The sequence below is a fragment of the Protopterus annectens genome, chromosome 1.part1 (genome assembly GCF_019279795.1).
Source record: "Protopterus annectens isolate FY-2018-M chromosome 1.part1, PAN1.0, whole genome shotgun sequence".
Taxonomy (NCBI): Eukaryota; Metazoa; Chordata; order Ceratodontiformes; family Protopteridae; genus Protopterus; species Protopterus annectens.
Window position 1 is genome coordinate 186,698,157 of NC_056726.1, and position 26,272 is coordinate 186,724,428.

The 26,272-nt window shown below is 44.9% G+C and overlaps 1 protein-coding gene across 1 annotated transcript in view; it reads left to right on the plus strand.

The window, feature by feature from the left end:
* TTK (TTK protein kinase) overlaps window positions 1–26,272 on the plus strand; it is a gene marked incomplete at its 5' end in the record, with an annotated part of 1,887,454 nt that overhangs the window by 513,889 nt on the left and 1,347,293 nt on the right. Inside the window, 1 exon segment of the mRNA XM_044074056.1 lies at window positions 11,465–11,608. Coding sequence (XP_043929991.1) covers window positions 11,465–11,608 — 144 coding nt within the window.

Sequence of the window (26,272 nt, forward strand, 5' to 3'; positions counted from 1 at the left end):
TTAGCTCCTTATTTGAGAGTAACTAATCTAACCAAAAGCCAGTTGACAGTGTCACAGACAATAAAGTTCATACAGTGCCATCTTGATTCAGCATCAGAAATCGTCAAGTTTCCTGAATTGAAAGTCCTTTACCTGCGTTTAACATCTTCCTTGGTCCTCTATCATCCATATCCCCTGGCAAGACTGATATTGTATTTATTGATACCAGTGACTGCATCTGTCCTGTATGCAATGGAAGATTTTACAAGAAGGTTGTATAGTGGACAATATCTGTACTGTGGTCAATGTTACACCAACCTCTTCAGTTCCCACTGTACCTTGCATCAATTTACAGGAACCATATTCATTGTGGTTGACCTCCCCAATAGTCACTTGAGGTCAACTTTTCACTCTCTCTCCCCCAACATCTTGGTGATGAGGATGGTCCTCCTAGCATTGCAGGCATTCCAGTATTCCTTGCCCAAGGGTGTGGTATCCTTAGACGGACAACATGACACTTGTCTGGTATATCAGCAAGCAAGGGAGATTCAGTTTATGCCTATTATTCCTGGAAGCCGCAAGATTGGGGCAGTGTACAATGCCTTCTCAAGAGATTTCTGGTGGTAATGCACATCCTGGGACTTCTAATGTTTTGGCGGACCAACTGAGTAGGTTTCTTCTCCTTCCTCATGAATTGTCAGTCAGTCATTGACAACTGTGATTTTCAGTTGCTGGGGTCAGTTTGCTGCAATCCTTTTCACCTTCACTTGAACAAGTACAGCAGCTACTGTGTCTTGATTCCCCCAGAGGGGCAGTCACTGAAGGCTGTTGTAATCCACAGTTGGCCTCTGTTTCTCTTGCATGCACTTCTTCTTTTCCACTGATAATGGAGTTTCTTCAGAAAGCCTTGAAGTGCAAGGCAACAGTAATTCTTATTACCTCCTTTTGGCCATGGCAGGTGTGGTTCCCATTTCTCTGGCCTTATCTCCAGCACCCTCCTGGTTGCTGGATCCACATCCAGACCTTCTACTACACCTGTCCAGCCAGCCTCACCGAGACATAAAAACCTTGAAAATAACCTCATGGTTCCTCCCGTTCCAATGATGGAAGAAGATGCCAGGCTTTTTACTTCAGTTATACATAGTTTGTCTTCACACAAAAAAAAAACTCACACTAGGAAAGTTTAGTTGAGCAAATTGAAGATATTTTCTATCCGTGTTTCTTGTAAAGGATTAGATCTTTTTTTTATGCAGTATTACCTTTTTATTTTAGATTTTTATGGTGAGCGTGTTTCAGCATGATACTAGCTTATTGACCATCAAAGTACAATTAGCAGCCAAATCTGATTTTCACATCAGACGAAAGCAAACCTTTATTTCTTTTTGAAGGGGAACCTTTCTCTTCTGATCCTCCTATCAGAGATCCAATTCCACTATGGGATGTTACTGTGATGCTTTGCTCCACCTTTGAACCACCATCCTCAGCAGAACTAAAATTTCTGTATTGGAAAATATTTTTTCTAGTAGTAGTCACCTCATCTAGGAGGATCTCAAGAGTGGCAAGTGTTGTCCTGCAGACCTTATCTGACTTTCTGTAAAAATAGATCTGAAGTAGGCAGACTTCATTTGTCTGCAACCTGTGGGTATCGGATCCGACCTCGGATCCGAGCCGGCATTTCAAAAGCTTAGGCTCCGTACTCCTAGCTCCTCCCTCTTACCCATAACCCCTTGCCAAGCCCTGACTGACCTCAGATTTCGTTTGCCGCTTTCAAGTTGCGACGGATTCTTGAGCTCCTGGCGTTTTTTGGTGCAGATAAGTTATTTCTGACAGAAAGTTTAAAAAATCTCAACTTTTTTCTTTTAATTATTTAGTGTTGAGTGTGTAGGCTTTCCTCTCTCTTTATTTTTAACTTTTCACGGGTTTTTGCGTAGTTTGTGTGTGTGTGTTGTTTTAGGCCTATTAGGGCTTATCATGTCTGAAGCCCATAAGGCTGTATTCTCTAAATGTACCGAGTGTGGCCATAAGCTGTCCCCAGCGGATGGCCACACTGCAGCATCTTGGGGTTGAACACCTGTCATCTGGTTGTACCATTTGTGCAGGGTTCAACCCCCGAGCTTTGAGTTAGCGGAGGTCGAAGCTGGTGCTGGCGGGTCTCCCCCCCCCCAGATACCGCTTCGGCTTCTGCCCCTTCTACTCAGCAAGCTGTTGCTGTGGGCTCTCCTCCTCCGGCTGGGACTCAACCTCCCTCTAAGATGCTGGAGGAGAGGGAGTCTTCTAGGGAGAGAGAGAAGAAGGAAAGGCACAGGGAGAGGCACCACAAACGGAGAGCCGAAACCTCCAGTTCGGCTCCTCCATCTAAGCGGGCCTCCCCTGTGCCTTCTAGCTTTCCTCCTCCTCCTCGGCTCCACTCCCCTCGGTTCTCTCCTGGGCCCGAGGAGGAGGAGGCTAGCCCTTCAGCGAGGTCCCCGAGGCGGCTCTCTAGGTCCGCTTCGGTGGCCTCCACCAAGATCCACTTTTTCTATGAGTGAAGCAGATATGGACCGGATGATGAGGAAATTCATCCAGGCCCAAATGCAAATGGGAGTGCTCCTAGCCCCCCCCCCATCCGGGAGGGGCTTCGACCCCTTTTTTCGCCCCTTTGGCTCCTTCTCCGACCCATACCACGGGTTCGGAGCTGTCTGCGCCGGGCAGAGTTGGATCCGGGGGTGGGTCTGATCCGATAGGTCGGCGCCCCTCGGATCCGTCCCATCCCTTGAGTGCTTGGTGCCGGACCTGACCTCTCGGAGCCGAGGACCGAGCCTCGGATCCGAGGGAGCTGGTGTGTCTTCGGCTCCATCCAGGTCGGAGCACACCGGTCTCTCGGATCCGACGGTTTCGGCTCCGGCTCCAATCCGTGCGTCGGATCCGAGTGGGGGTCGGCTCTCGGGGTTTAGAGAAGCTGGCTCCCCCTCGGCCTTCGACGTAGTGGAAAGGGCACTGTTGAGGACGTCCGGACCCCCGGTCCCTGCCACGGCTCCATCCCGCACTCCCTTGCAGTTGGGCCAGGCTCCCACCAGCCGGTCCCAGGGACAGCCCGCCTCGATGTCCCAAGTAGTTCCCTTGGAACATCCAGCTGCGGAAGAGTACTCCTCGGACAGCCCCCCCGATGAAGTACCTCGGAAGCGTAAGTGCAAAAGGAGGCACATGGACTCCCCCGAGTCCGCTACCGAAGACACAGACTTGGATGAAGGGGAAGGCTCCCCAAGATCACCCCCTGAAGACGTCTCATTTGGAGACATTATGGAAATGTTAAGGATCAGGGGGGGGTGGTCTGCCCCCAAGGCTTCCTCAGACGAGTCTGTGTTCTTGGAGGCATTCGAGGTGGGCCCATCTACCTCTTGGGTGTCCCCTCCTGCCGACCCTCTGGTGGACCTTATATCCATCAGAGCGTGGAAGGATCCGGACACCGTTGAGCCTGTACCCAAGCGTCCTGACCGCATCCTTTCCCCGCCGGCGGACCGCACTCACTGGAGCAAGGGCCCCCCAGTAGATGCCATGATGATGGCTGCAGCCACTAAGAGGGAATTGGCCCAGGAGAGTCCCTCTGTGCATCCTCCGGGCAAGGAGTCCCGCTCGATGGATCGCATTGGGAAGCGAGTTTTCAGTTCAGCAACCTTCTCTTTGAGAGCGCTGAACTACATGGCACATGTCATCAGGATGCAGCGGGATCTGATTAAAGAATACGCTGCATCTCCCCCAGAGTCCATGTCGGGTGAGGATAAGCAGGTATATCTTAGAGCGGTATCTAACACATCTATGCGGCTACTTTCTCACGCTACCGAGGGAGCCGCTAGAGCCAGCGGAGCAGGCCTAGTCATGAGGCGACAGGCCTTGCTCCGCCACTGTGATTTCGCAGAGCCCTTCAAGGCGACTTTCGCGAATGCCCCCTTTGATGGTTCTGCCTTGTTTGGCAAGACTGTTCGCGAAACACTGGTCCAGAGCGAAAAGGACGGGAAGACGCTGTCTGCCGTCGGAGTCTGCTTCTCAGCTCCACAGAGGTCCTTCTCGAAGAACCAAAAGGGACAGAAGATGATGTGGTTCCGGAAATTGCAGCAGTCCCAACCTGCTCCGGATAACCAGTCCTCCCGTGGCAGAGGAGGACAGGGAGGTCGCCGTCCTAGAGGCAGGGGGGCTCCTAGAAACTTTGGGTCCAGAGAACCTTTCTCTGAGAGACCCACGCAGCAGCCCTGAAGGGTTGCCCGACTGTCCGTCTCTGGAGGCAGTCGGGGGGCGTTTCTCGAGGCACCTAACTTCTTGGGAGTCCATCACATCAGACCGTTGGGTGCTTCGCGTGATATCCAGAGGTTATTCAATTCCCCTGTACAAGGTTCCCAGATCTCGCAGCCTCCCAGATGTTCCACCCGACCAAAGGGAGGCAGCAGCTATCGAAATCGAACAGCTGCTACAAAAAAGAGCTATCCAGTGCATCCCCCCAGATCAAACCGGGTCAGGGTTTTACTCCAGGTTCTTTTTGGTGCCAAAGAAAACGGGGGACTTAAGACCCATCTTAGATCTTTCCCAGTTGAACCTGTCAGTAACCAAGCAAAAGTTCCGGATGGTCACCCTTCAATCTATACTCCCCCTCTTGAGGGAGAACGACTGGATGTGCTCCATCAACCTCAAGGACGCGTACTACCACATTCGCATGGACAGACGGTCCAGGAGGTTTCTTCGCTTCCGGCTGGGAGCCAGTCATTATCAGTTCAGGGTCCTCCCCTTTGGTCTCACCTCAGCCCCCAGGGTGTTCACCAAGGTTCTAGCGGTGGTAGCGGCCCACCTGAGGCTCCAGGGATTACAGGTCTTCCCGTACCTGGACGACTGGCTCCTGACGGCATCATCAAGGCATCTTCTGTGCTCAGCCAGGGACTACTTTATTCAACTAGCCCCAAGGCTGGGCATCACTGTCAACTGGAAGAAATCTTTACTGCACCCCACACAAGCTATAGATTTCATAGGAGGAAGGCTAAACACCAGGTCAATGCGAGCCTTTCTCACTCCAGACAGAATTGCCAACCTGAAGTGTCATGTAGCAGCGGTCCTGCAACCATCTCCAACTGCAGCTTCGGTCCTGAGGGCCCTAGGTTCAATGGCGGCAGCTATCCCGCTTCTCATTCATGCTCGCTTACGCATGCGGGTTCTTCAATGGACCCTTCAGGTTCAGTGGTCCCCTCTTTGTTCCTCTCTCAACACTCCGATAGCGGTCAGCAAAGCGTGCAGGGATTCCCTTCTTTGGTGGCTTCTTTCTCCGGAGCCCCTGACAGGGAGACCTTTTTGTGCTGCATTTCCCCGAGCCACAGTGACCACGGACGCTTCTTGCCTCGGGTGGGGGGGGCATTCTGCGGGAAAGATTGTCCAAGGCACGTGGAACCCCACAGAGACGTCGTTGCATATAAATGTCCTGGAAATGGGGGCGGTGCTCCTAGCATTGCAAGCACTTCACCACGTTCTTCCTTCAGGGACTATTGCGATTCAGACAGACAACATGTCGGTAGTCTGGTACATCAACAAACAGGGAGGAACCAGGTCTTACCCCCTTTGTCAAGAGGCCATGAGAGTCTGGGAATGGGCAATTTCCACCAAACGCTTTCTGGTAGCAACGCACATTCCGGGAAAATCCAACATCCTTGCGGACAAACTCAGTCGCACCATTCTTTCTCCTCACGAGTGGTCTCTCAGTCCTCAGGTAGCGAAGAAGATTTTTGCCGTTTGGGAACAACCCTGTTGCGATCTTTTTGCCTCTCCCTCAAACGCCAAATGCGACAATTTCTTCGCTCTGCTTCCCCCACCAGGGGAATTCCCGAGAGATGCTCTGGTGCATGCTTGGCCTCTCGGTCTCCTTTATGCCTACCCTCCACTACCTCTGATGCAGAGGCTTCTGCAGAAAGCCAACAGTTTGGGGAGCAGAATGATTCTCATTGCCCCGTTCTGGCCTCGTCAACCCTGGTTCCCCTTTGTATGGTCTCACAAAATCAATCCACCCTGGATTCTGGATCCGATTCCAGATCTCATCTCCCACCCTCTGGGAATTGCGGTTCCCAATCTGCGCACCCTGAAATTGACAGCTTGGCTGCTCCAGTTCCATCCTTGATTAGGACTCCCGGTATCTCATCACCGGTCAAGGCCATCTTAGTGGCAGCTCATAAACCTTCCACCAGGCAGGTTTATCGGAGTAAATGGAAGAGATTCTCTATTTGGGCGGTACAGAGAACTTTGGATCCTTTCTCAGCACCTATGTCAGCAGTGCTGGATTTTTTAACAGACCTCTTTCATCAAGGGGCAAGTTCTTCCACGATTAAGGTACAATTGGCAGCCATCTCGCATTACCACATTGGTCATGAGACAGCTCCCCTCATGACGGCGAAATTATGCAAAACCTTTCTCAAAGGGATTTTTTTGTTGAGGCCTCCAGTCAAGGAGGTTGTACCACCTTGGGACTTATCGTTAGTTCTGCAAGCCCTTACTGCTCCTCCCTTCGAGCCTGCAGCTTCTACAGATCTAAAGTACCTTTCATGGAAGACTGCCTTCTTGGTAGCTATCACTTCTGCCAGAAGAGTGTCTGAGCTTCAGGCTCTATGCGTCAAACCGCCTTACCTTTCTTTCTTTCCTGATAGGGTGTGCCTCAGGACCAATCCATCTTTTCTTCCGAAGGTCTCTTCTGAATCTAATATTAACCAATCAATCAATTTACCTGTGTTTTTTCCCCAAGTACTCAAAGGAGAATACAAATTGCATTCCTTGGATGTTCATAGTCAATTACGTTTTTATGTTCACAGAACAGCTGGTCACAGGAAATCAGATCAGCTGTTCGTCTCCTTTGCTAAATTTGCTTTGGGTAAAGCAGTGTCTAAAGTCACACTATCTAGGTGGATTGCTAATTGTATTCTGCAGGCTTATGACACTTCAGGTAGACCTGCTCCTCAGAGGGTTACGGCTCATTCTACTAGGGCAGTCTCCACGTCAGCCGCCTTTAAGTCACGTGTTTCATTGGATGATATCTGCGCGGCAGCTACTTGGGCCTCGCCTCATACTTTTATTTCTCATTACAAGGTGGATGTTGTTTCCAGAGGAAGAGCATCCTTTGGCTCAGCGGTGCTCCGAAACATCCTTCCATGACGGCCGCCCAAGATTCAGGTAGCTGGGGACTCTGTCCCACAGGTTGCAGACAAATGAAGTCTGCCTACTTCAGATTTAGAAGTTATGTACTCACCATAACGTTCCATCTGAGTAGGTGATTTCATTTGGATGCAACCATCCCCCCCTCCATCCCCCTGACCTTTATAGAGCGAGTATCTATGCTGTTTTTTCGTGTACTGTAGTCAGTATTTTTGAGGCAAACTCAATCTGAGGTCAGTCAGGGCTTGGCAAGGGGTTATGGGTAAGAGGGAGGAGCTAGGAGCTCGGAGCCTAAGCTTTTGAAATGCCGGCTCGGATCCGAGGTCGGATCCGATACCCACAGGTTGCATCCAAATGAAGTCACCTACTCAGATGGAACGTTATGGTGAGTACATAACTTCTAATTTCACTACAGGCCAGTCCTCACTTCTTTCCTAAAGCAGCCACAGAAACAAATCTTAACCAGACTGTTAACCTACCCGTTTTCTTTCCATAGTTTTCAAGCAAAGGAGAATATACTTTACATTTGGTGAATGTTCAACACCAACTGAGATTTTACTTGCATTGCACCATAGATATTAGGATAATATATGAGCTTTTTCTCTTCTTTTCAAAGCAAATCTGAGTCAGAGTTTCTAAAGTAACTCTATCCAGCTGTCTCTCCAAATGCATTATTTTTGTATAAAAGTTAATAGGACAAGCATTACCACACAAGCCCAAGGCTTACTCAGCTAGAGTGGTGTCTGTTTCCACTATTAATTATGCTAAAGTATCCATAGGTGACATTTGTGCTGTGATTATTTGGTCTTCTGTTTGTACTTTTGTATCACATTACAAACTAGAGGTACAGTCCATATCCATTGTATCTACCATACTTCTGAATATCTTGCCATTAGATCTTCCGGAGTTATCTGGTAGCTGGAGAATCTGTCCTCATCTACTGAGTCAGATGGAAAGGACAACTTTGGATATGAAAGCTATGTATTTGGAAGTCTGTGTTGTCGATCACGTAAAGTACTAGTTGCATTCCAAAGACATTCATCTGGAGCATTTCTCCCCGGGCCTCCGCTGAAAACAGGCTCTATGGAACGTAGTTGGACATTCCCGGTCAACAAATGTTAAATAAATAAATAAATAAAATGTATTTACAATACGTCAGAGCAACGTTGCCTTTTCCATCCGGCTCAACATTTTTCATAAATTGTCAATTTATGGCCCTTGATTGATCAATTGGACCTGGCCATGGCCTTGTCTTGTTGTCAGCCTGGAACTGTTTTTCCTCATTCATGTCCTTGTTGATAGGTTAGTGTTGCTCGTCTTTCTTCACAAGTAGACAAACAGCCGGGGTAGTTCTTTTAACTGCTTTATTATGTAGAAAAACATCAGGATGGATAGCAGCAGTACAAAATACAAAATATAAAATCTAAACAAATTGATCAACTGACAGACTACAGAGACATACATGCTTACATCTCAACAGCTTACTACAAAATGGCAGTCAGGCTCGCACATGCTCAGTATTTATACACGTGCAAGCCCCTGGAAAGCTGGTTAAAGGTATACAGTCATATTGATCTACAGTTAGTAAGTCTGTGTCGTCGATCACGGAAAGTACTAGTTGTAAGCAGGCAAATTCAATGTGCTGTATTGTTAAGACAAGAGGGAATTATGGGTAGAGGAGGAGTCAGAGCCCTGATTCCAAGCTCTTGAAAAAGGCGCAGAGGTCTGATGCAGTAACCCATCTGCTGTGCTGCAAGGAACAAGTCAACATAGATTTAGCATTATGGTAAATAACTGGCTGAGACTGAAATGTGTCCAAGTTTGTCCTGGTTAACAAAATAAAATAAAAATTAGTACACAAAATAAAGAATCTGAATAAACATTTGCCATCCCTTTTTCTCATCCTAAACACCCTGAAAGAAAAAAATGTTTCTTTGTGGGCTCTAGGAGATGCATTTTGATGTAAATTTCTAGGTCTTAAGACAATGGATTTACGATTAGGTTTTAGTTTGCCTTGTGCCAGCTACCAGGTAATCCTGTTGGAAAGCAGACTATTGCTAATTGGCTTGCCAGCTATGAGTGCATATTTCTTGATATGCCACCACTGTGCAGGATTTTTGGAGATTTGTTTAACTGGCTGATATGTATTAGGTGGCAATCCAGTACTCTACCCACACATTTCACCATCAAGTAGCTGTATTACCAGGTTGAGGCCAGGGAAGGATTTGTTTATCATGGGCATGTCTGCTGGAGCTTCCTCCTAAAGTATGAATTTTCAGCTTGCTTATGCTATCCATATGTAATAAATTACTGCTGAGACAGGGACATGGGAATAACAGAGATAATATGTAAGAGGAACTTGGGGCATCAGATGTTTGATGTCACTCCTGTGTCTCATATTAGAAGCTTTTCCTATGCATCCACCTTTTTTTGCTGTTAGCCACTTCAGGTTTCTCTTTCACTGAAGTGTTCATATGCCTTGTGGTTCATTGGTGACACTCCCATTATAATGGTGTTGATATACAAAATCAAACCTCATGTGCAGATTGAGCCAAGAATGGAAATTGCTGTAGCAACCTGCTCTGCATGGTTTGTAGTACCATAACATTGACATAATTGCAGATTCATAGCTTAAGTAGCCCTGATGTTATGTGGCAGATGTATATGAACTGTATTGTCCTGAGTCAGATTTTCACTGTGCGTGCCACCAGATGCTAGTGGAGTTGGAGAGACTGATTTGTATGGACCAAATATGCTTATAAATTAATGTAGTAGTTCCTTGGCAAACATGATTTCGAATTACTAGTGAAAAAGGAGTGGTATCAAATATCTGTTTTTATGGCAAGCTCATCACAAAGCTGAACTTCTTTTCACATAAATATTTTGGCTTTTGGTGCATGTTACTAAGCCATTCAGAATCTGAAGCACTGTTTTTACTAAATGTGTATCTTCTGAGTTATGAAAACAAAGAAAAACACGAAGCAGGCAAACGTACGACCGCAAATAAACAAAACTAGACAAGTAACAAAATAAGAAACGGCCGTGCGAAGTACGGCAATAAAAGCATAAAATGTATTTCTTAAATGCATCTAAGCACTTTCACCACCATACCGGTGCCTTCCTCAGAGACCATATACAGCAACAATAAAACCATAGAATTAAATGTTTCAAATTACTTACAAATTCAGCCTCCCATTAAACAAATCATTTGCACCTTTTACTTTGCACGTAACATCCCCACTTCCTAGTACATTAAGCACGTGTTCCCTTCTGAGTCGTACATCATCTTGCAATCAGACACACTAATTTAAAGGGGAACACCCAAGTAAAGAACAAAGATCTACTAAAAGTACTGGCACACTGAATGCTTTTGATATTTCTATGTAGGGATTACCACTCGTATGTTAAGGGATAGGGTTAGAGATAATGTCAGTAGCCTGAGAGCCAAGGATTCAGATAGTGTTCCCTATCTAGATATGATTTGACAAAATAATATGTATGGTTATTAATAGAGTAAGTCCAGGGGATAGGATGGGGAATATTAAGAATAAGGTGGAGAGCAGTGAGCTTAGGTGGATCTTCCGGCTTAGAGCAGAGAAAGGGTTTGGCCTCACTGGGAAGGTGTCAGTTAAGCCTGTTTTGGATGCCCGGGGAGTTGAGTATTAGTGACAGCATATATTTTTGCACATGATTGCAGAGTGGTAGGATTTTGCATATGTGTACATATGCTTTCTGCATGCTATGTGTATTAGTGGTATTTGTATTTTATTATATTATATATTTTTGTTCTATTTTTGTATATATGCTGGTTTCCAGATGAATTTTATTTTGTTTTATTTTATTTATATATATGTATTTTTAGTAGGTCTTTGTTCTGTTCCCCTTTAAACTAGTGCGTCTGATTGCAAGATGACGTACGACTCAAAAGGGAACACGTGCTTAATGTACTAGGAAGTGGGGATGTTACGTGCAAAGTAAAAGGTGCAAATGATTTGTTTAATGGGAGGCTGAATTTGCAAGTAATTTGAAACATATTTAATTCTATGGTTTTATTTTTGCTGTATATGGTCTGAGGAAGCCGTATGGTGGTGAAGTGCTTAGCTGTATTTGAGAAATATATTTTATGTTTTTAATGCTGTACTTCACACGGCTGTTTACTTATTTTGTATCTTTTGAGTTACAAAACTTTTTATTGAAGACCGATGGACGAACTGAATTTTCTAAGACGAACATGCCTGTATTGTAAAGAGTATGCTGCAGCTTTCGTACTAGCTGTCTGTTGCTTGCTTTTAAAGATCATTAATAACATTTTCTCTACATTTTTTTTGACTAGGAAATATAAAAAAGTCAAAAATTATTCTGCAAAAAGCATTTGAAGTTTCAGCAGTGCCCGTTGATATGCTAAAAATCGCTCTGCAGAATTTACTCCAGAAAAAGTCTGTACTGATTTCAGAAGAAGACAAAGAAAATATACCAAGTTAGTGCCTATTTACTTTCTATGCTTAAGCAGTTGTAAGATGGGGTACTTTTCTTAAAAATTAACATATTCCTAATATGCACTTTTGTTCTACTAGTTAGGAACAGGGAGCATAATTGTATTTAACCACTTAATGAACTGGTCATTCCACATGAAAAACTTAAATGCAATATATATGGATGCTTTAGAATAGAGAGATGATCAACATGTTTTTAGAATAGAGAGATGATCAACATGTTTTTGGGAAGTGGGCAGAAACAGGATTACCCAGAAAAAATGTACACGTACAGTAACCAAAATGGACCTTGGAACTGTGAAGCAGTCTTTAACCGGTGAATCACCATGCTGTTCAATTCATGGGGTGTTGTGAAAACTGAATTTACAGATTCTGTTCTAATGACAAAGTCGTAATTTGTTTGTATTTTTTGTGTGACTTGTTTTTAGTAGCACATACTTCTGATCTTATCACTAATCTATCGAATGTCCATGACAAAAGTTCATTTAAGCAGAAGTGCAACGTTTGAAGACGTAAATATATCTGACCTTGTTATGTTTTTGCAAAGTCGTTACAAATGTCTCCATTAGTATGTGGCAATGTCTGTCTTATGTTAGTGAGCGGTTGGTGGTTTTGCTCATGCTTTTGTATAAAAAATGTGTGATGTTTATCAGTCTGAGTTCTTCCTTGTATTGCACTATATTTGTTTAATGGTAGAAGAAAACTATAAGCAGCTATATTGCCTTTTCTATACCTCTCTTCCGCCCATCTAATGTCCTTTAGAAAAAAACACTTTGAATTCCCTTTCCACCACCCATTCCATACATTGTATAGCTCTGGCTGTAAAAAAAGTACTTTCTGGCATCCAGGGGAGTAGTTGTGCTCCTTTTCCTATTCTTGCATCCCTCCTGTTTTGTTCCACCAGTATCATGTCACCCTCTTCTTCTTCTGGTGTCAGATGAGAAACACTGTAGCTTCTGTATCTGATGGTCATATTCCTTCCCTTCCATTCAGTGGATCCTTTTGATACCATTTTTTCTGGATGCTTTCCAGCAGCCTGCTGTCTTTTCCTGCACATGTTCTTCGGAGCTACATGTAGTTCTCAAGATGTGGTATGACCATAGCCCTTTACTTTTTGCTTTTGGGATCCCCCTCCCCAGGTACACACCTATATTCTGTTTGCTGTTGAGACTCCCTTGTTACTTTTTTGGGGTTCCAGTGCAAGTGCGATGAACATTCCACTTTATTTACTGCTCTGTTTGCATCAGTTTTATTCTTTTGCTTACATGTCATAATAGGGTTGTTGTGGCCTAAGTGCTGTATTTTACATTTGATTGCATTGATTGTCAGCTGCTGCTTTTACTTTCTAAATACTTTGCTAGCCTCCTCTCCTGTCCTCCACTGCTGCATTTTAATATTTATACCATCAGCAAAGAGGTTGATTTATTCCCTCAGGTAAGTCCGAGACAAACTCACTAAAGGGTTCCTGAACCCAGGAGAAAGTTTGGCACTCATTACTCACTTTCATAGTTTCTGACATTGTCCCTCTCCCTACAAACCCTCCTCTTATCATTTTGAAACTGTTTGTCCTCCTGTTATATATCATAAGCTGTTTAGTCACTGTTTTCTACTTTTCTTGTTTGAATTATGTTTTCCTTTAATCATTAGTATTGCTGGTGTTAGAAAATTATTTACCTAACTGAACTGAAATTCAGAGGTAATGCCATCTCCATGAAATATTCTACATTAATGTGACTGTGTGAGATATTCTCTTGTGATAAACAAATAGCCCAGTAAGATTTTTGCAAAGTATTGATTTTCTTTTTGGGAGCATCACTTGACTTTAAGAATTAATCAGCATTGGCATCAATTCTATACTGTAATAATTCTAGGCATTAAGTTTCAGAAAGTTCTCAGGAAAGGAGGAGGTAGTCTATTCATCAGACTCTCGGAAATCAACTTGGAGGAGACTTTTTGTTAAAGTGAAGCACTCTCAGTAGGCAGGCATATCTTAGATATGCAAAAGAAAAACAGCCTTTTCTAAGGAGCTTTCATGGTTGGCTGCTTGTCCAGGCTAAAATTAGCTGTGTAAACAAAGGGGGACTGATTCAAGAGGACATAAGTGTGGAAATAGCTAACATAATTTGAGTCCCACCTCACATAAGCATACTAAACTCTCACTGGAAACACTGCTCCTCAAGTTAATTTGTTCTGTTGGCAAAGATTGTGGACTTTCATCAGTATGCCACTAAATATATATCTTGCACTTCAGATAGCCTAATCACTTTGCATTTCATCAGGTTTTTGTAACAATTATAGCACACCTAAGAGCAATCAACACTAGTCGTTCTTCATGGAAATAGCTCCAGTACTTAGTAATTATGACCATCCCTCCTGGCATGATTAAAAGGCAGTTCCCTGTGCTTTCTCCTATTAACCTGGTGCACTTGGGCATTCTGCAGTAGTGTAGCAACTGCCTCATGTACACAGACAACCCTCTCCTCTTACCTCCCAACACTGAGACTTGAGAGATGCACTTGTTTCACCAGATTGGAAACTATTCACTCTCCAGCCAAGACTGGACTAGCTCGTCAAGAGAAGGTCAACACCTGCACCACACCACATGGAACACACAGCCCTCTAGAACACCCACTATCACAGCCTTCACATAAAAACACAAACCACACACCCACCTTCGCGGAGGCGCTCAGTAGAAATTTACCCAAACAGCAGAGACCTCCAAGACAGAAACTCACTCGACCACCACAACACAGGACACATAGCTCACTTCCACAGTGTGTCCCTCAACCTAAGCCCTTAAGGCTAAACACCTTGTGCAATACACAAATCATAGGTGACTCAATGGTGAGGCACACTGATGTCCCACTCACTAGGCTGAATAAGAAGATAACAGTCAGCTGTCTATCAGGTGCCAGAATCTGACACACAGTCAGGTCACTCCACAACAAGTACAAGTATGACTCTGTCATTGTCCATGTGGGTGTGAATGACCTGAGATGCACCTCTCTGGACTACATGAAAAGAGACATGGTGGAGCGCTCTGATTGTGGCCTAGGCAGGTATGACCCTAGCCCTGAGAAGTGTCCTACTGTCACCCAGAATGATATTGCAGTACAAACAAAAAATGATTGACTTCAACAGTTGGTTAAGTTTCTGGTGTCATTCTAAGGGGATCCAGTATCTGTCTGCTTGAAATGACATGATTGACGGACCTCGATGCTTTGCCAGAGATGGCTTGCATCTGTCACCCTGGGTTTCGGGGTACTGGCTAAGGCTCTTGCCACCCCTAATAGTGCCTTTTAAGGCGGTGTTCCAAAGACCAAATTTCCACTGGTAACAGCTACAAGTAAATGCAGTCTGAGGGTCATGCTGCTCAATGCTAAAAGTCCAAATCTCAAGAGGCACTCGCTGGAAGCACTCCTCAAAATGGAGAACATCAACATTTGTGCTGTAACGGAGACCTGGTTTAAGGTGGCTGAAAGCACCCCTGTGCTACCAGGCTATAACTCATTCATATCTTTCAGCCCTGAAACATGGACCGAAGCTCCAAAAGCAGTGGGGTGGCCATATTCACAAAGGATGTGCACACCTCCAGACTAGCATCCCAGTATAATGCATCTGAGATACTACAGGTACAACTAACATTGGGTAAGACTGCGATCCATATCATAGCCTACTATAGGTCCCCAGCCATGTCCCTAGACTTGCTCCACGTTCCTAAGCACCGTGGAATCTATCAAGGTCCAACCCAACACTCTCATACTAGGAGACTTCAACTACCCCTCCATCAACTGGGAAAACAACTCAAACACCAATGCATTGGCTCAATGCTTCCTGGAATTCATCAATTCCAGTGCCCTGGACCTGCCCATTCTTATCCCCACTAGTGGAAGCAACATCCTTGACCTGGTTATTACTAAAATGGGCAACCATTAATTCCTCCCTGATTAGATCCGACCACAAACTAATCACCATGGAAATCCACATCTCACCCACACCCCTCGCAAAGGTATCCATCATGAAAAACTTCTCCAAAGCTGACTTTGGACTTCTAAAGACAGAGGTGGCTAACTTCACGGCACCCATGCCAATGGAAAATAGATGCATGACTGCCGAGTCATACACCAATGCACTGTATGAACATGTGCATAAATCCATGGAACTAGCCATACCCAACAGAACCAAGACACTCTCCTCCAAAAAAAAAAAGCCAGTCTGGTGATCCCCTGCCATTAATAAACTCTACAACAGAAGGAAGAAAGAAACTGTTGCAGACAAAGGTGAAGACTGGAAAAATTATCTTATTAGCCTCAATAAAAAGTTGAGATCCCTCATCCAAACCTCCAAAGCCAGCTGTGAAGGCAGAATTGGGGCAGATGCTAAAAACAACCACAAAGCTTTCTTTAGTTATATCAAGAATCTCCATGGCAATAACCATATTTGCTCTGAGGTACTGCACAATGGTACCTCATACTGAGCCAACAGATATTGCCAACATACAGGCCGATAGATTTGGTGCCAATTTCACCCCCCCCCCAAAAAGGACCAATCTCAGTACCGGAAGAATGCCTGGCACCCTACATAACTGCAGCACAGGTTAAAGCTGCATTGTCTAAGGTCAAGAATATAACTTCCATGGGACCAGACAATATTCCTGGCTGTGTTCTACATGAATTACAAAGTGAACTGGCACCACATCTGTGTGCTCTGTTCACTGACCGCATCACCTCAAGCTTTGTTCCTACCGAATGGTGAACTGCTATAGTCATCCCTCTCCATAAAGGAGGAGTCAGCAGAACGGTGGATGAAGGTAATGCAATTCATACAACCTACCTAGATCTGGCCAAGGCTGTTGATACCAATCCTCACTCAGGAATTATTGATAAACTCACCAAACTAGGCAGCAACCCCTATATTGTTAGGTGGGTCACAAATTGGCTCACAGAACACATTGTGAAAGTTATGGACTCCAAGACAGAATGCCGACCAGTCACGACTGGAGTCCCACAGGGAACGTTCTTGGGTCCTCTCTTGTTTGGCATCTACTTCTGAGAAGTCCAGGCCAGCATGGAGGGACTCTGGCTCATCAAATTTGCAGACGACTTCAAGCTGGGAGCCATTATTAACTCTCCAAGTGATGCAGACATCCTACAGAAAGGCCTCACTGAGACCAATGACTGGTGTCAAAACCGTAGCCTCAGGCTTAATGCCAGAAAATGCGTGATCATCCCCTTTGGGAAAAACTCAGTTCCCACTAATTACCACATTGGTGGGAGCCTACTGAACACTGAAGACGTTATAAGAGATCTGGGGACACAGGTTGACAACAACCTCTCATTCGACCCCCACTTTGCCACTGTGGTCAGAAAGTCCTATGTGGCACATCTCATTACCAAGGGTTTTGCATCCAGGAAGAAAGAAGGGCATCATTTATCTCTACTCTTCCCTCATTAGACCAGTCTCAGAGTATAATGCCCCATTTGGTACACTAGACACCTGCAACAGCTGGAGATGCCACAAAAGTACCTTACAAAGAGGATCCTAGGCCTTAAACACATGTCCTATGTGGACAGACACAAAAAAACTCCAACTATTCTCTCTCTCATATCATCTACTAAGAGGCGATCTCTGATTGACTTACAAAGCCATGAATGACACAGCTCTGTTAGAAATGCTACATCTATAGAAATCACAATCCCTCTGCACCACACGCACAGAGCGCTCAACCTCATTACCACAATCGGCAGAACATGCTGGAAGGGACAGGTTCATAACTCGGGCACTGCCCATGCTCTGGAATACACTTCCCATACATGTCAAGCAGAATACCTCACAAGCTCTCCTCAACAGAAATATTGATGAGTGGATGGGAACTAGAAAGTTCATCCCAGGGATCACTCCAGTGGCTCTACTTGATAGAGGCACTGGGAATTCACGACTGGCAGCATGATGCCAGAGCACTTCTATGGGCTAGGCTTGTAAAGCCCCAAGGCCATTAGCCTAGTACACACCTATGAGCCTATATATAAATAGCAAGCATGTGCTAGCTTCAGTGCCATTTTGAGAGTGCAGCCAGAGAGTGAGCATATATGAGCGAAATAGCCTGTTTATAAGTTTGTTAGTTATTTACCTCAATCCTGATGTGTTTGTACATAATAAAGCTGCTTGAACAAAGTCCACGCATGTTCGTCAATTTCATCATGACTGGATGAATGACATGGTTTCAGATCCGGGATTCCAGAGACTGCTTTTCAGAGATAAGAGGTGAAGAAGCAACAGTGAAGACAGAATAACAGAAACGAGAGTAAAAAAAGGGCCAGAAGCAAGCTAAAGGTAATGAAGACTTGCACGAACAATTATTTTATTAAAAAAGATAAAATAGAGCATTACAAGGACATAAAATGCATTACTAAACAAATAAATAGCACAGAAACATTTATTAAACAAATGAAAGGCATAAAAATTTTATTAAGTGAAATGTTCGAAGTTTAGATAGTTGATAAACCAGGAAACCAAATGGAAGGTTCAGAGTCACCTCGGAATTGCAAAATGAGCATGTTTATATTAAAATGAGCACAAGAAAAGAGATTAAAAGGGCAAAATGAATATAATAAAGGGCTGAAAGGGTGTATTAAGCATACATAAATGAAGGTGACTGCATGTTTTTTGGCAAATTACAGTGTTTTGGCATACAGTTATTTTGTATTAACTAAATCCCTGAATAGCATAACTAGAGATCTGAAGTTGTTTTCATTTGGTCTCCAACCTGTGGGTCCCGGATTTGGCACGGATCTGACTCTGCCGCTTACTCCACCATTGGATCCAAGCTTCTCCCCTACCCATAATGCCCGTCTCCCTCCTCCCCTCAGATCTCATTTGGCTCTTGAGAGACAGCAGAGTGGTTACAGCTCCAAGCTCCATTTAGAGTAAGTTTAGACTTTTTGTTAATTTTTTTCAATCTTCCTTCTTCCTTTTGTGTATTTGCTATCACATTTCCCTATCCTGTCCCTGTGCCTTTGCATCGGTTAATTAAAAAAAAAAAAATCTTTCTCTTTTCCAACTTTCGTTTTTTTCTGTTGTGTGTGTGGTTGACTGTAGTGTTCTTCTAGCCATGGCCGAACCTCCTAAGCCAAGCTTTAGGAAATGTACAGTGTGTGGCCATAAGCTTCCTCCTTCTGATGGCCGCACTCTGTGCATTGTTTGTCTGGGTTTAGAGCATCTAGAGATCTCCTGCTCGATCTGCGCGGGTTTCAATCCCCGCCCCTTGATTGACAGGAGGAACAAGTTGATTCTGAAGGGCCTTCTTCCTTTGGAGGCTTCTACTTCCTCCTCTGCCATGGCTTCTAGGACTCAACATTCCACCAAGAAGTCCGGGGATAGGGAAAAGACATGGGCTGAGGAATGGGACAGTCCCAGGAAGCAGTCACCTGACCACTCCTGTGGTTGAGCCTCTGGCCAAGTCTCCTAGCCTTTCCCCAGTGGCGGAGATTTCCTGGGCTTCGTCTCCCCTCTCTTGTCTCCCCTGTGTGCCACTCTAGGCCCGGATCGGTGGTTTCTTCTCTCCGGTCCTCTCATAGCCTTTCTGAAGCCGAGGTGTACAGAATGATGAGGAGGTTTATTTGGACCCAGATTCAGATGGAAGTCATGCCTGCTCCTTCCCGTTCTGGGGCTGGGCACATGCAGTCTGTTTTCCTTCTCCGATCCGACCTCAGGTTTCGGAGTCATTGGGCCAGAGGTTTCTCTGTGTCGGGGGGGGGGGGGGTCAGCATTGGTGGTTGCAGGTACCTTGACTGTAACCATTGCCCTGAGTGGGTTGGCTCCGACTTTTTTGGAGCTGACTGAATCTCTGAGTCAAAGCCTCTGTGTTGTATCCGAGGGGATGATGTCGACGTCTAGGTTTTCGGAGTTGGCCCTTCCAATTGGAGTCTCTGCTCCAGCTCCCTCCTGGGCACTGAGGGTGGCGGATCTGGTCTGCTCACTCCTGCTGCAGGGATGCGTTCGCCCTCTGCTGTCTCTGTGATGGAGAGGGTTCTCTTGGCCCCTTCGAGACCTTTGACACCATCATCCTCAAGAGTCCGTTCTGGCTCCTTGTCTTTCTGGGCTGGAGTCTGCTATCCTGTTCACTCAGGGACAGCCTGTCACCACTATGCCCCAGTAGGTGCCCCCCCTCCACGATGTTTCTAAGTCCTCCCCAGGAGCAGCTCCCTTGGAAACACGCATGCAAGGAGGCACTTGGACTCCTCACCGGAGTCCCTCATGGAATAATACCGACTTGGAGGAAGGGGAGGGTTCTTCCCGATCACCCCCGGAAGATGTCTCCTTTGGAGACATCATGGAAATCCTGCACCAGTGAGAAGGGTGTTTTACCCAAAAGCCCTGCCCGGGTGAATTAGTGTTCCTGGAGGCATTTGGCACAAGACCCTCTACCTCCCTGGTGTCCCCTCCCTTGTATCCCCTTGTGGATTTAATTTCATCCAGGGCATTTAAGGAACCGGACACGGTTGAACCCTAGCCCCAAGTGCTTGGACAAAAATACTGGTTCTGGAAATCTCAGGGCTCTTCCCACTATACTCGGGACTTGCTTTCCCCCAGAGGCAGAGGGGGATACGACAGACGACACCCTCATGGCAGAGGGAGCCCAAGGAACTAACTGTCTCAGGATTTTTTCCCAGACAGACCCTAGCAGCGGCCCTGAAAGGTTGCCCGACTGCTCATTTCTGTAGGCAGTCGGGGGGGACATCTTTCTTTGCACTCAACAGCCTTGGAGTCCATCACTGAAGATCATTGGGTTTTGCAGATAATATCCAGAGGATACTCTATCCCCTTTCTTCAACCCCTTGTCCCTCCCAAACATCGCTAAGGATGTACCACCTGCTCAAGAGCAGGCAGCTGTAGAAATATCCAGGCTGCACGAAAAGAGAGTCATCCAACCTGTTCCCCCAGGCCAGTCCGGAATAGGCATCTATTCTAGCTTTTTTTTTTTTTTAGTACCAAAGAAAATGGGGGGCTTAAGACTCTTCCTGGATCTTGTAACCCTAAACTTGTCAGTTGCCTAGACGAAATTCTGGATGGTCACCCTTCAATCCATTCTGCCTTTCCAGCAGATAAACGACTGGATGTGCTCAGTGAATCTTCAGGACGTGTGCTATCACATCAATATGAACAGGTGCTCTCGGAGGTTCCTCCGCTTTGGGCTGGGAGCCTGGAGACGGTCAATTTTCAGTTCAGAGTGCTCCCCTTTGGGCTCACCACTGCCCCCAGGGTGTTCACCAAAGTGGTGGCAGTAGTGAGTGGTTCATCTGCGGCTTTAGGGGTTTAAGGTCTTCCCCTACATGGACGATTGGCTCCTTTCCTCTTCCTACAGGCATAGACTGTGTCAGGCCAGAGATTTTCTTCTCAAGAATGCTCACTATCTGGGAATAACCATAAACCTCAACAAGTCCCAGTAGGTACCAGTACAGGTTCTCAACTTCAATGGTGCTCGGATGGACACTATCCAAGGCAAGGTGTTTCTACCTCCGGACAGACTTATCTCTCCAACATAATGTCTTTTAAATCTTTCAAGCCAAATGTCCCTCAGCGGATTCAGTTCTTCAGGCATTGGAGTCCATGGTGGCCATGATCACTCTCATTCTAACTGCACACTTTCATATGAGAGTCCTCCTTTGGCAGTTCAGTGGTCCTTGCTAGGCTTTCACTTATCACATCCTGTTTGATTAACTCAGGCTTACATGGATTCTCTTCTTCGGTGGCTTCAATCCCTGGAACTTCTTCTTGGTCGTCCGTTTATTCTTCCCTCCCCTGCGATCACGGTGACCACAGACAGCAACCTTTTTGGGTGGGTGGGGGGGCATTGCATGGGAGGGATGGTCAAGGCACGTGGTCTTCCCCGGAGACCCATCTGCATGTCAGTGTCCTGGAGATGAGGGCAGTGCTTTTGGCGTTGCAAGCTCTACATGTGTCTCTTCCTCAAGGGAGTATTGCTATCCAGACTGACAGTATGTCAGTAGTCTGGTAGATCAACAAAGAGGAGGATGAAAAGATCTTGCCCCCTTTGTCACAAAAGCCATTAGATTGTGGGAGTGGGCGATTTCCTCTGGCCGTTTTCTGGTGGCAAGACACATTCCAGGGAGGTCCAACATACTAGCTGACAGGCTCAGCAGATCTATTCTGATGCCTTGCGAGTGGTCTCTGAATCCTTCAGTAGCGGAACAGACCTTTCTTAAGCGGGGTCAGCCTTGCTGTAATCTCTCCACCTCTCCTTCCAATGTGAAGTGCAGCTAGTATTTTGCTCTGAAACCCCATCCTTGAGAACCTGCCAGAGACGCTCTAGTTCATGCTTGGCTGTCCAGTCTACTATATGCCTACCCTCCATTGCCTCTGATATCCAAGTTCATTCAGGAAGCTCGACGGCTGGGGAGCTCAGTGAATCCACATTGCCCCTTTTTGGCCTTGCCAAGTTTGGTTCCCCTCTCTGTGGTCTCATGCAGTGTCCTCTTTGGACACTAGATCTGGTTCCAGATCTGATTACATCTCACGACTTGTCTGCGTCTCACAAATCTTCTACCAGGAAGGTTTACTCAAGTAAGTGGAAGCTTTTCTCGATCTTGGCTTCTCAGCGTGATCTGGATCCTTTTACTGTGCAGTTCTGGACATTTAGGAGTTTTTGACAGATATTTTTGATCATGGTGCTAGTTTTTCTACAGTAAAGGTACAATTGGCATCGATTTCTAATTTTCACATAGGCAGGAATTCTTCGTCTTTGGCTTCTTCAAGCTTGGTAAGGACTTTTGAAAGGTACCTTTCTCTTTAGGCCTCCAGTTAAGGACCCAACGCCGCCTTGGGATCTCACCTTGGTGCTGCAAACTCTGGTTTCTCCCCATTTTCAACCAGTGGTATGGTTCAATTACAGTTCCTGTCTTAGACTGCCTTTTTGGTTGCAATTACCTTAGCCAAGAGTGTTTTGGCGATTCAAGGCTTGTCTGTCAAGCCCCCTTGCATGGTATTTCATAAAGATAGGGTTTCCCTGCGGACAAATCCATCATTCCTTCCGAAAGTGGCATCAGAGCGCAATATTAACCAGGTCGTCAATCTCCCATTTTTCTTTCCAAGTTTCCAGAATAAAGGAGACTACAAACTGCACTTGCTTGATGTTCACAGGCAGCTATTTCCTCTTTGCATGGAACAAAATCCTTTCATAAGTCTGATCAACTTTGTTTCCTTTTCTAAACTCTTCTTTGGAAAGCCTGCATCTCTAAGGTTAGTATTGCTTGATGGACTTCTGAGTTCATTTCTTTGGCCTATTGAGCCAAAGGGTGATCTCCACCAGGGCATGTTCGGGTGCATTCCACCAGGTTTGTTGCTACTTCTGTAGCCTTTTGGTCCAGGGTTTTTTTTTAGATATGTGATCTGAAGTTACCTGTGCGTCATCGCACACATTTATTTCCCATTATAAATTGGACCTTCTTTCCATGGACAGGGCATCTTTTGGCACAGCCATGCTCGGGAACATCCTTCCATGAGGACCTCCCAGGGTTTATTGGTAGCTGTGGACTCTGTCCCACAGGTTGAAGAACAAATGAAAACAATAACTTCAGATAAAAAAGTTAAGTACTCACCATAATGTTCCATCTGAATTGTTGCTTTTCATTTGTCTTCAACCGTCCCTCCCTCCTCCCCCCTGCTTTGTGTGGGCTGTGTATAGACCTAATGGAAGAGGCATAGCCCCTCTGTTGTGGCTAGCTTATTTCTTGAGCTTTGTGGCAATGCCAGGTTTATAGGCATATATGGTAAGGGTTGGAGTGCTGCTGTTCTGCAACAAACTCCATCTCAGGGGAGGAGGGAGATAGGGGCATTATGGGTAGGAGAGGAGCTTGGATCCGATGCTGGAGTATGTGGCTGAGTTGGATCTGTGCTAGATCTGTGCCCCATAGGTTGAAGACAAATGAAAAGCTACAACTCTAATGGAGCTTTATGTTGAGTACATCACTTTTTTTTCGTAGCATCACAGTGTGTAGATATGCTTACAGTACGTGTTTATTACTGTGTATTTATTCTGAAGAGTTTGTATGTGAAATGCAACCGTTTCTTAAAGTGCAGTCAAATACAGCCATTTCAAAAAGTTTCTGGTGCTGGGTGTGTCTACTCGCAAGGTGACTCCATTGCGGAGTGTTTCTTGCACTGTAAAGAGTTACTTGGCTAAGCACAGCCATTTTGGAAGTGTTTCATTGTGCTGTATTGTTAATTCTCAACATACAGTTGCTTTGAAATATCTTTCACTCTGATCTGCTGCTGCTGCCCAGTTTATTCGTAATGTGCAGTTACTTTGAAATTTTTCTTAAAATGATGATAAATGACTTTACAGTAGAATAATTTTCAAGAGTGTTGCAGGGAGGGAGATTTATTTTGCAAGTATTTAGCAGAGTTCAGTTACTCAGAGGCTTATTGTGCTATTCGGCATAGTTATAAGCACTGGTATAAATTCTTGGCACATATATATATATATATATATATATATATATATATATATATATATATATATATATATATGTATATATGTATGTATGTGTGTGCTCATGCAGTTACAAGTGCACTTGGATTGCATTGTGTGTTTTACTATAAGTTGTTGGCATGGTAGATGGATTTCGAAAACCATCACCACTTTTATTTCATCAGAATATTGCAGAGAACTGGAGAATATTTGAGCATGATATTTTTGTACAAGCAGCTTACTCAGATAAGATGCATGCATCAAGGGCATTCATTTTGCTAAAGCTAGCTGGGTCAGAGGCCATTGATAGCATTAATTTGTGTATGCACCAGCAGTGTAAGAGGTTGAGGTGAAAATCATCCTATTGTTGTCCAGGCTGAATCAAGGGAAGATCCTGGGTTTCTGAAGTGTAAATTTAGAGAAATGTGCAATCCCCAGACCAATATTACACTAGAAACATTTGTTTTATACAAGAGGTCAAAGCTCAGGAGAAATATTTGCAGCCTGCATTACTGACTTGAGAAGCAAAGCTGAAACTTGCATGTTTGGTGATTTAAAAGATAAGCTAATAAAGGGCAGGCTTGTGTGTATTAATAATGCTGCTGTGAGAAAGATTTTGCTTCGTGACAGAGATTTAACATTGAGCAAGGCTATTGAGATTTGTCAAATCCGTGAAGTTACAGAAAGGCACACAAGTATGCTTGCAAGTGACAAGAGTGTAGTTTCAGCAGGCTCCAGAGCAAATATAGACGGCATGTAGCATGTGGTAAGCAGAAACAGGCCTAAGCACATGACATCTGCCCACCCGTACAGGCTCCCCAGGGAAAACCCAAAGTTTTCCAGTATGTTCTAAGGCTAGTTCAGTTAAAGGAGCATGCTCAGTGCAACACAAGGGTGAATCAGCAAAACCCAAGTCGAGCTTCATTAACTATCATAATTGTAGTGCCAGCAGTGAGTGTAAAAGAAAAAGGTGCTTAGCATTTCTTCAGCAGTGTCACAAGTGTAAAAAATTGAATCATTTCCAAAAGTTTTGCAAGTCCAGTAATGGTCATTTGCAAAGAAAGGTCACTTGAAAAGGCAAATTGGCAAGTAGGGTTACAGTCGACTTTCTACGTAGACGATGTATCAGTGATTGATGAAAAGGTTAATGCAGTAAACTTATTAGCAATGGGCGAAGTATTTTGTACTGTTCTGATCCATGACAAATACACTGAGCTCAAGTAGACACTGGTTCAAAGGGTAATGTCATACCAGCAGAAACATTGGCCAAAGTAAGAGCTTGTGAACAGCTTAATGTGGCTAGTTGTGCGAGACTTGTTGCTTATGGAGGTGAAGAAATTCAAACCAAAGGCTGAGTATTGCGTTCATGTTATCTGGCTGCGAACAGTTACAAGTTGTTGTTTTAAATAGTTTGAAGACCTGTGCAGTCATTATGTCTCTGAGACAGTTTGAGAATGGACTTGCTTTCCTTTACTAAAGAAGTTCATCATATAAGCACATATTCCAGATGTTCTTCGTGTTTCACTGTTGCAGTCATTACATTTGGGTAATCTGCTGGCAGGTTACCCTCAGTCGGCCTGAATAACAAAGTCGTGGGTCCTGTGTCGGTTGCTGTCTATTCTTCCATGATGTCAGGTCGTCAGGGTTATAAAACATGCAGCCGACGCCATTTTATTCAGTCTTACTTCCGCACGGTGCCCGAAGCAGAAGCAGTTCGCAAGTGCCGGTCGGCTGACTCCTGAAATTTTCGTATTCGAGTTTCAGAACCGAAGTCTTCAAACTAAAGCTAAGTACCCCATTGGGGAAACTTTTTCTTGCTCCTTACTGATGTCAGTAAAAGTTAATAATTGCATTACTTGTGGGAAGCAAATACCTCAAAAGGATTTTCAATTGTACTGTATTCCTTGCCTAGGCCCAGATCACAACGTGCATTGCTGTCGGTTTTGTGCTAGATTTAACCAACGCACTACTAAGCGTCGGTATATTTTTGCTTCTAAATATTTTGGTACAAGATTTAATTAACCTGAAATGTCGTCTGTTAGCAATCCGACTACCAGAGTTTAAAAAAAAAAATGCAAAGAAAATGACAGAGACAGACCGTCGAGGTCCAAAACCGACAACGAAGCTTCTCCTAAGCCACTCGCCTGTACTCAGTGAG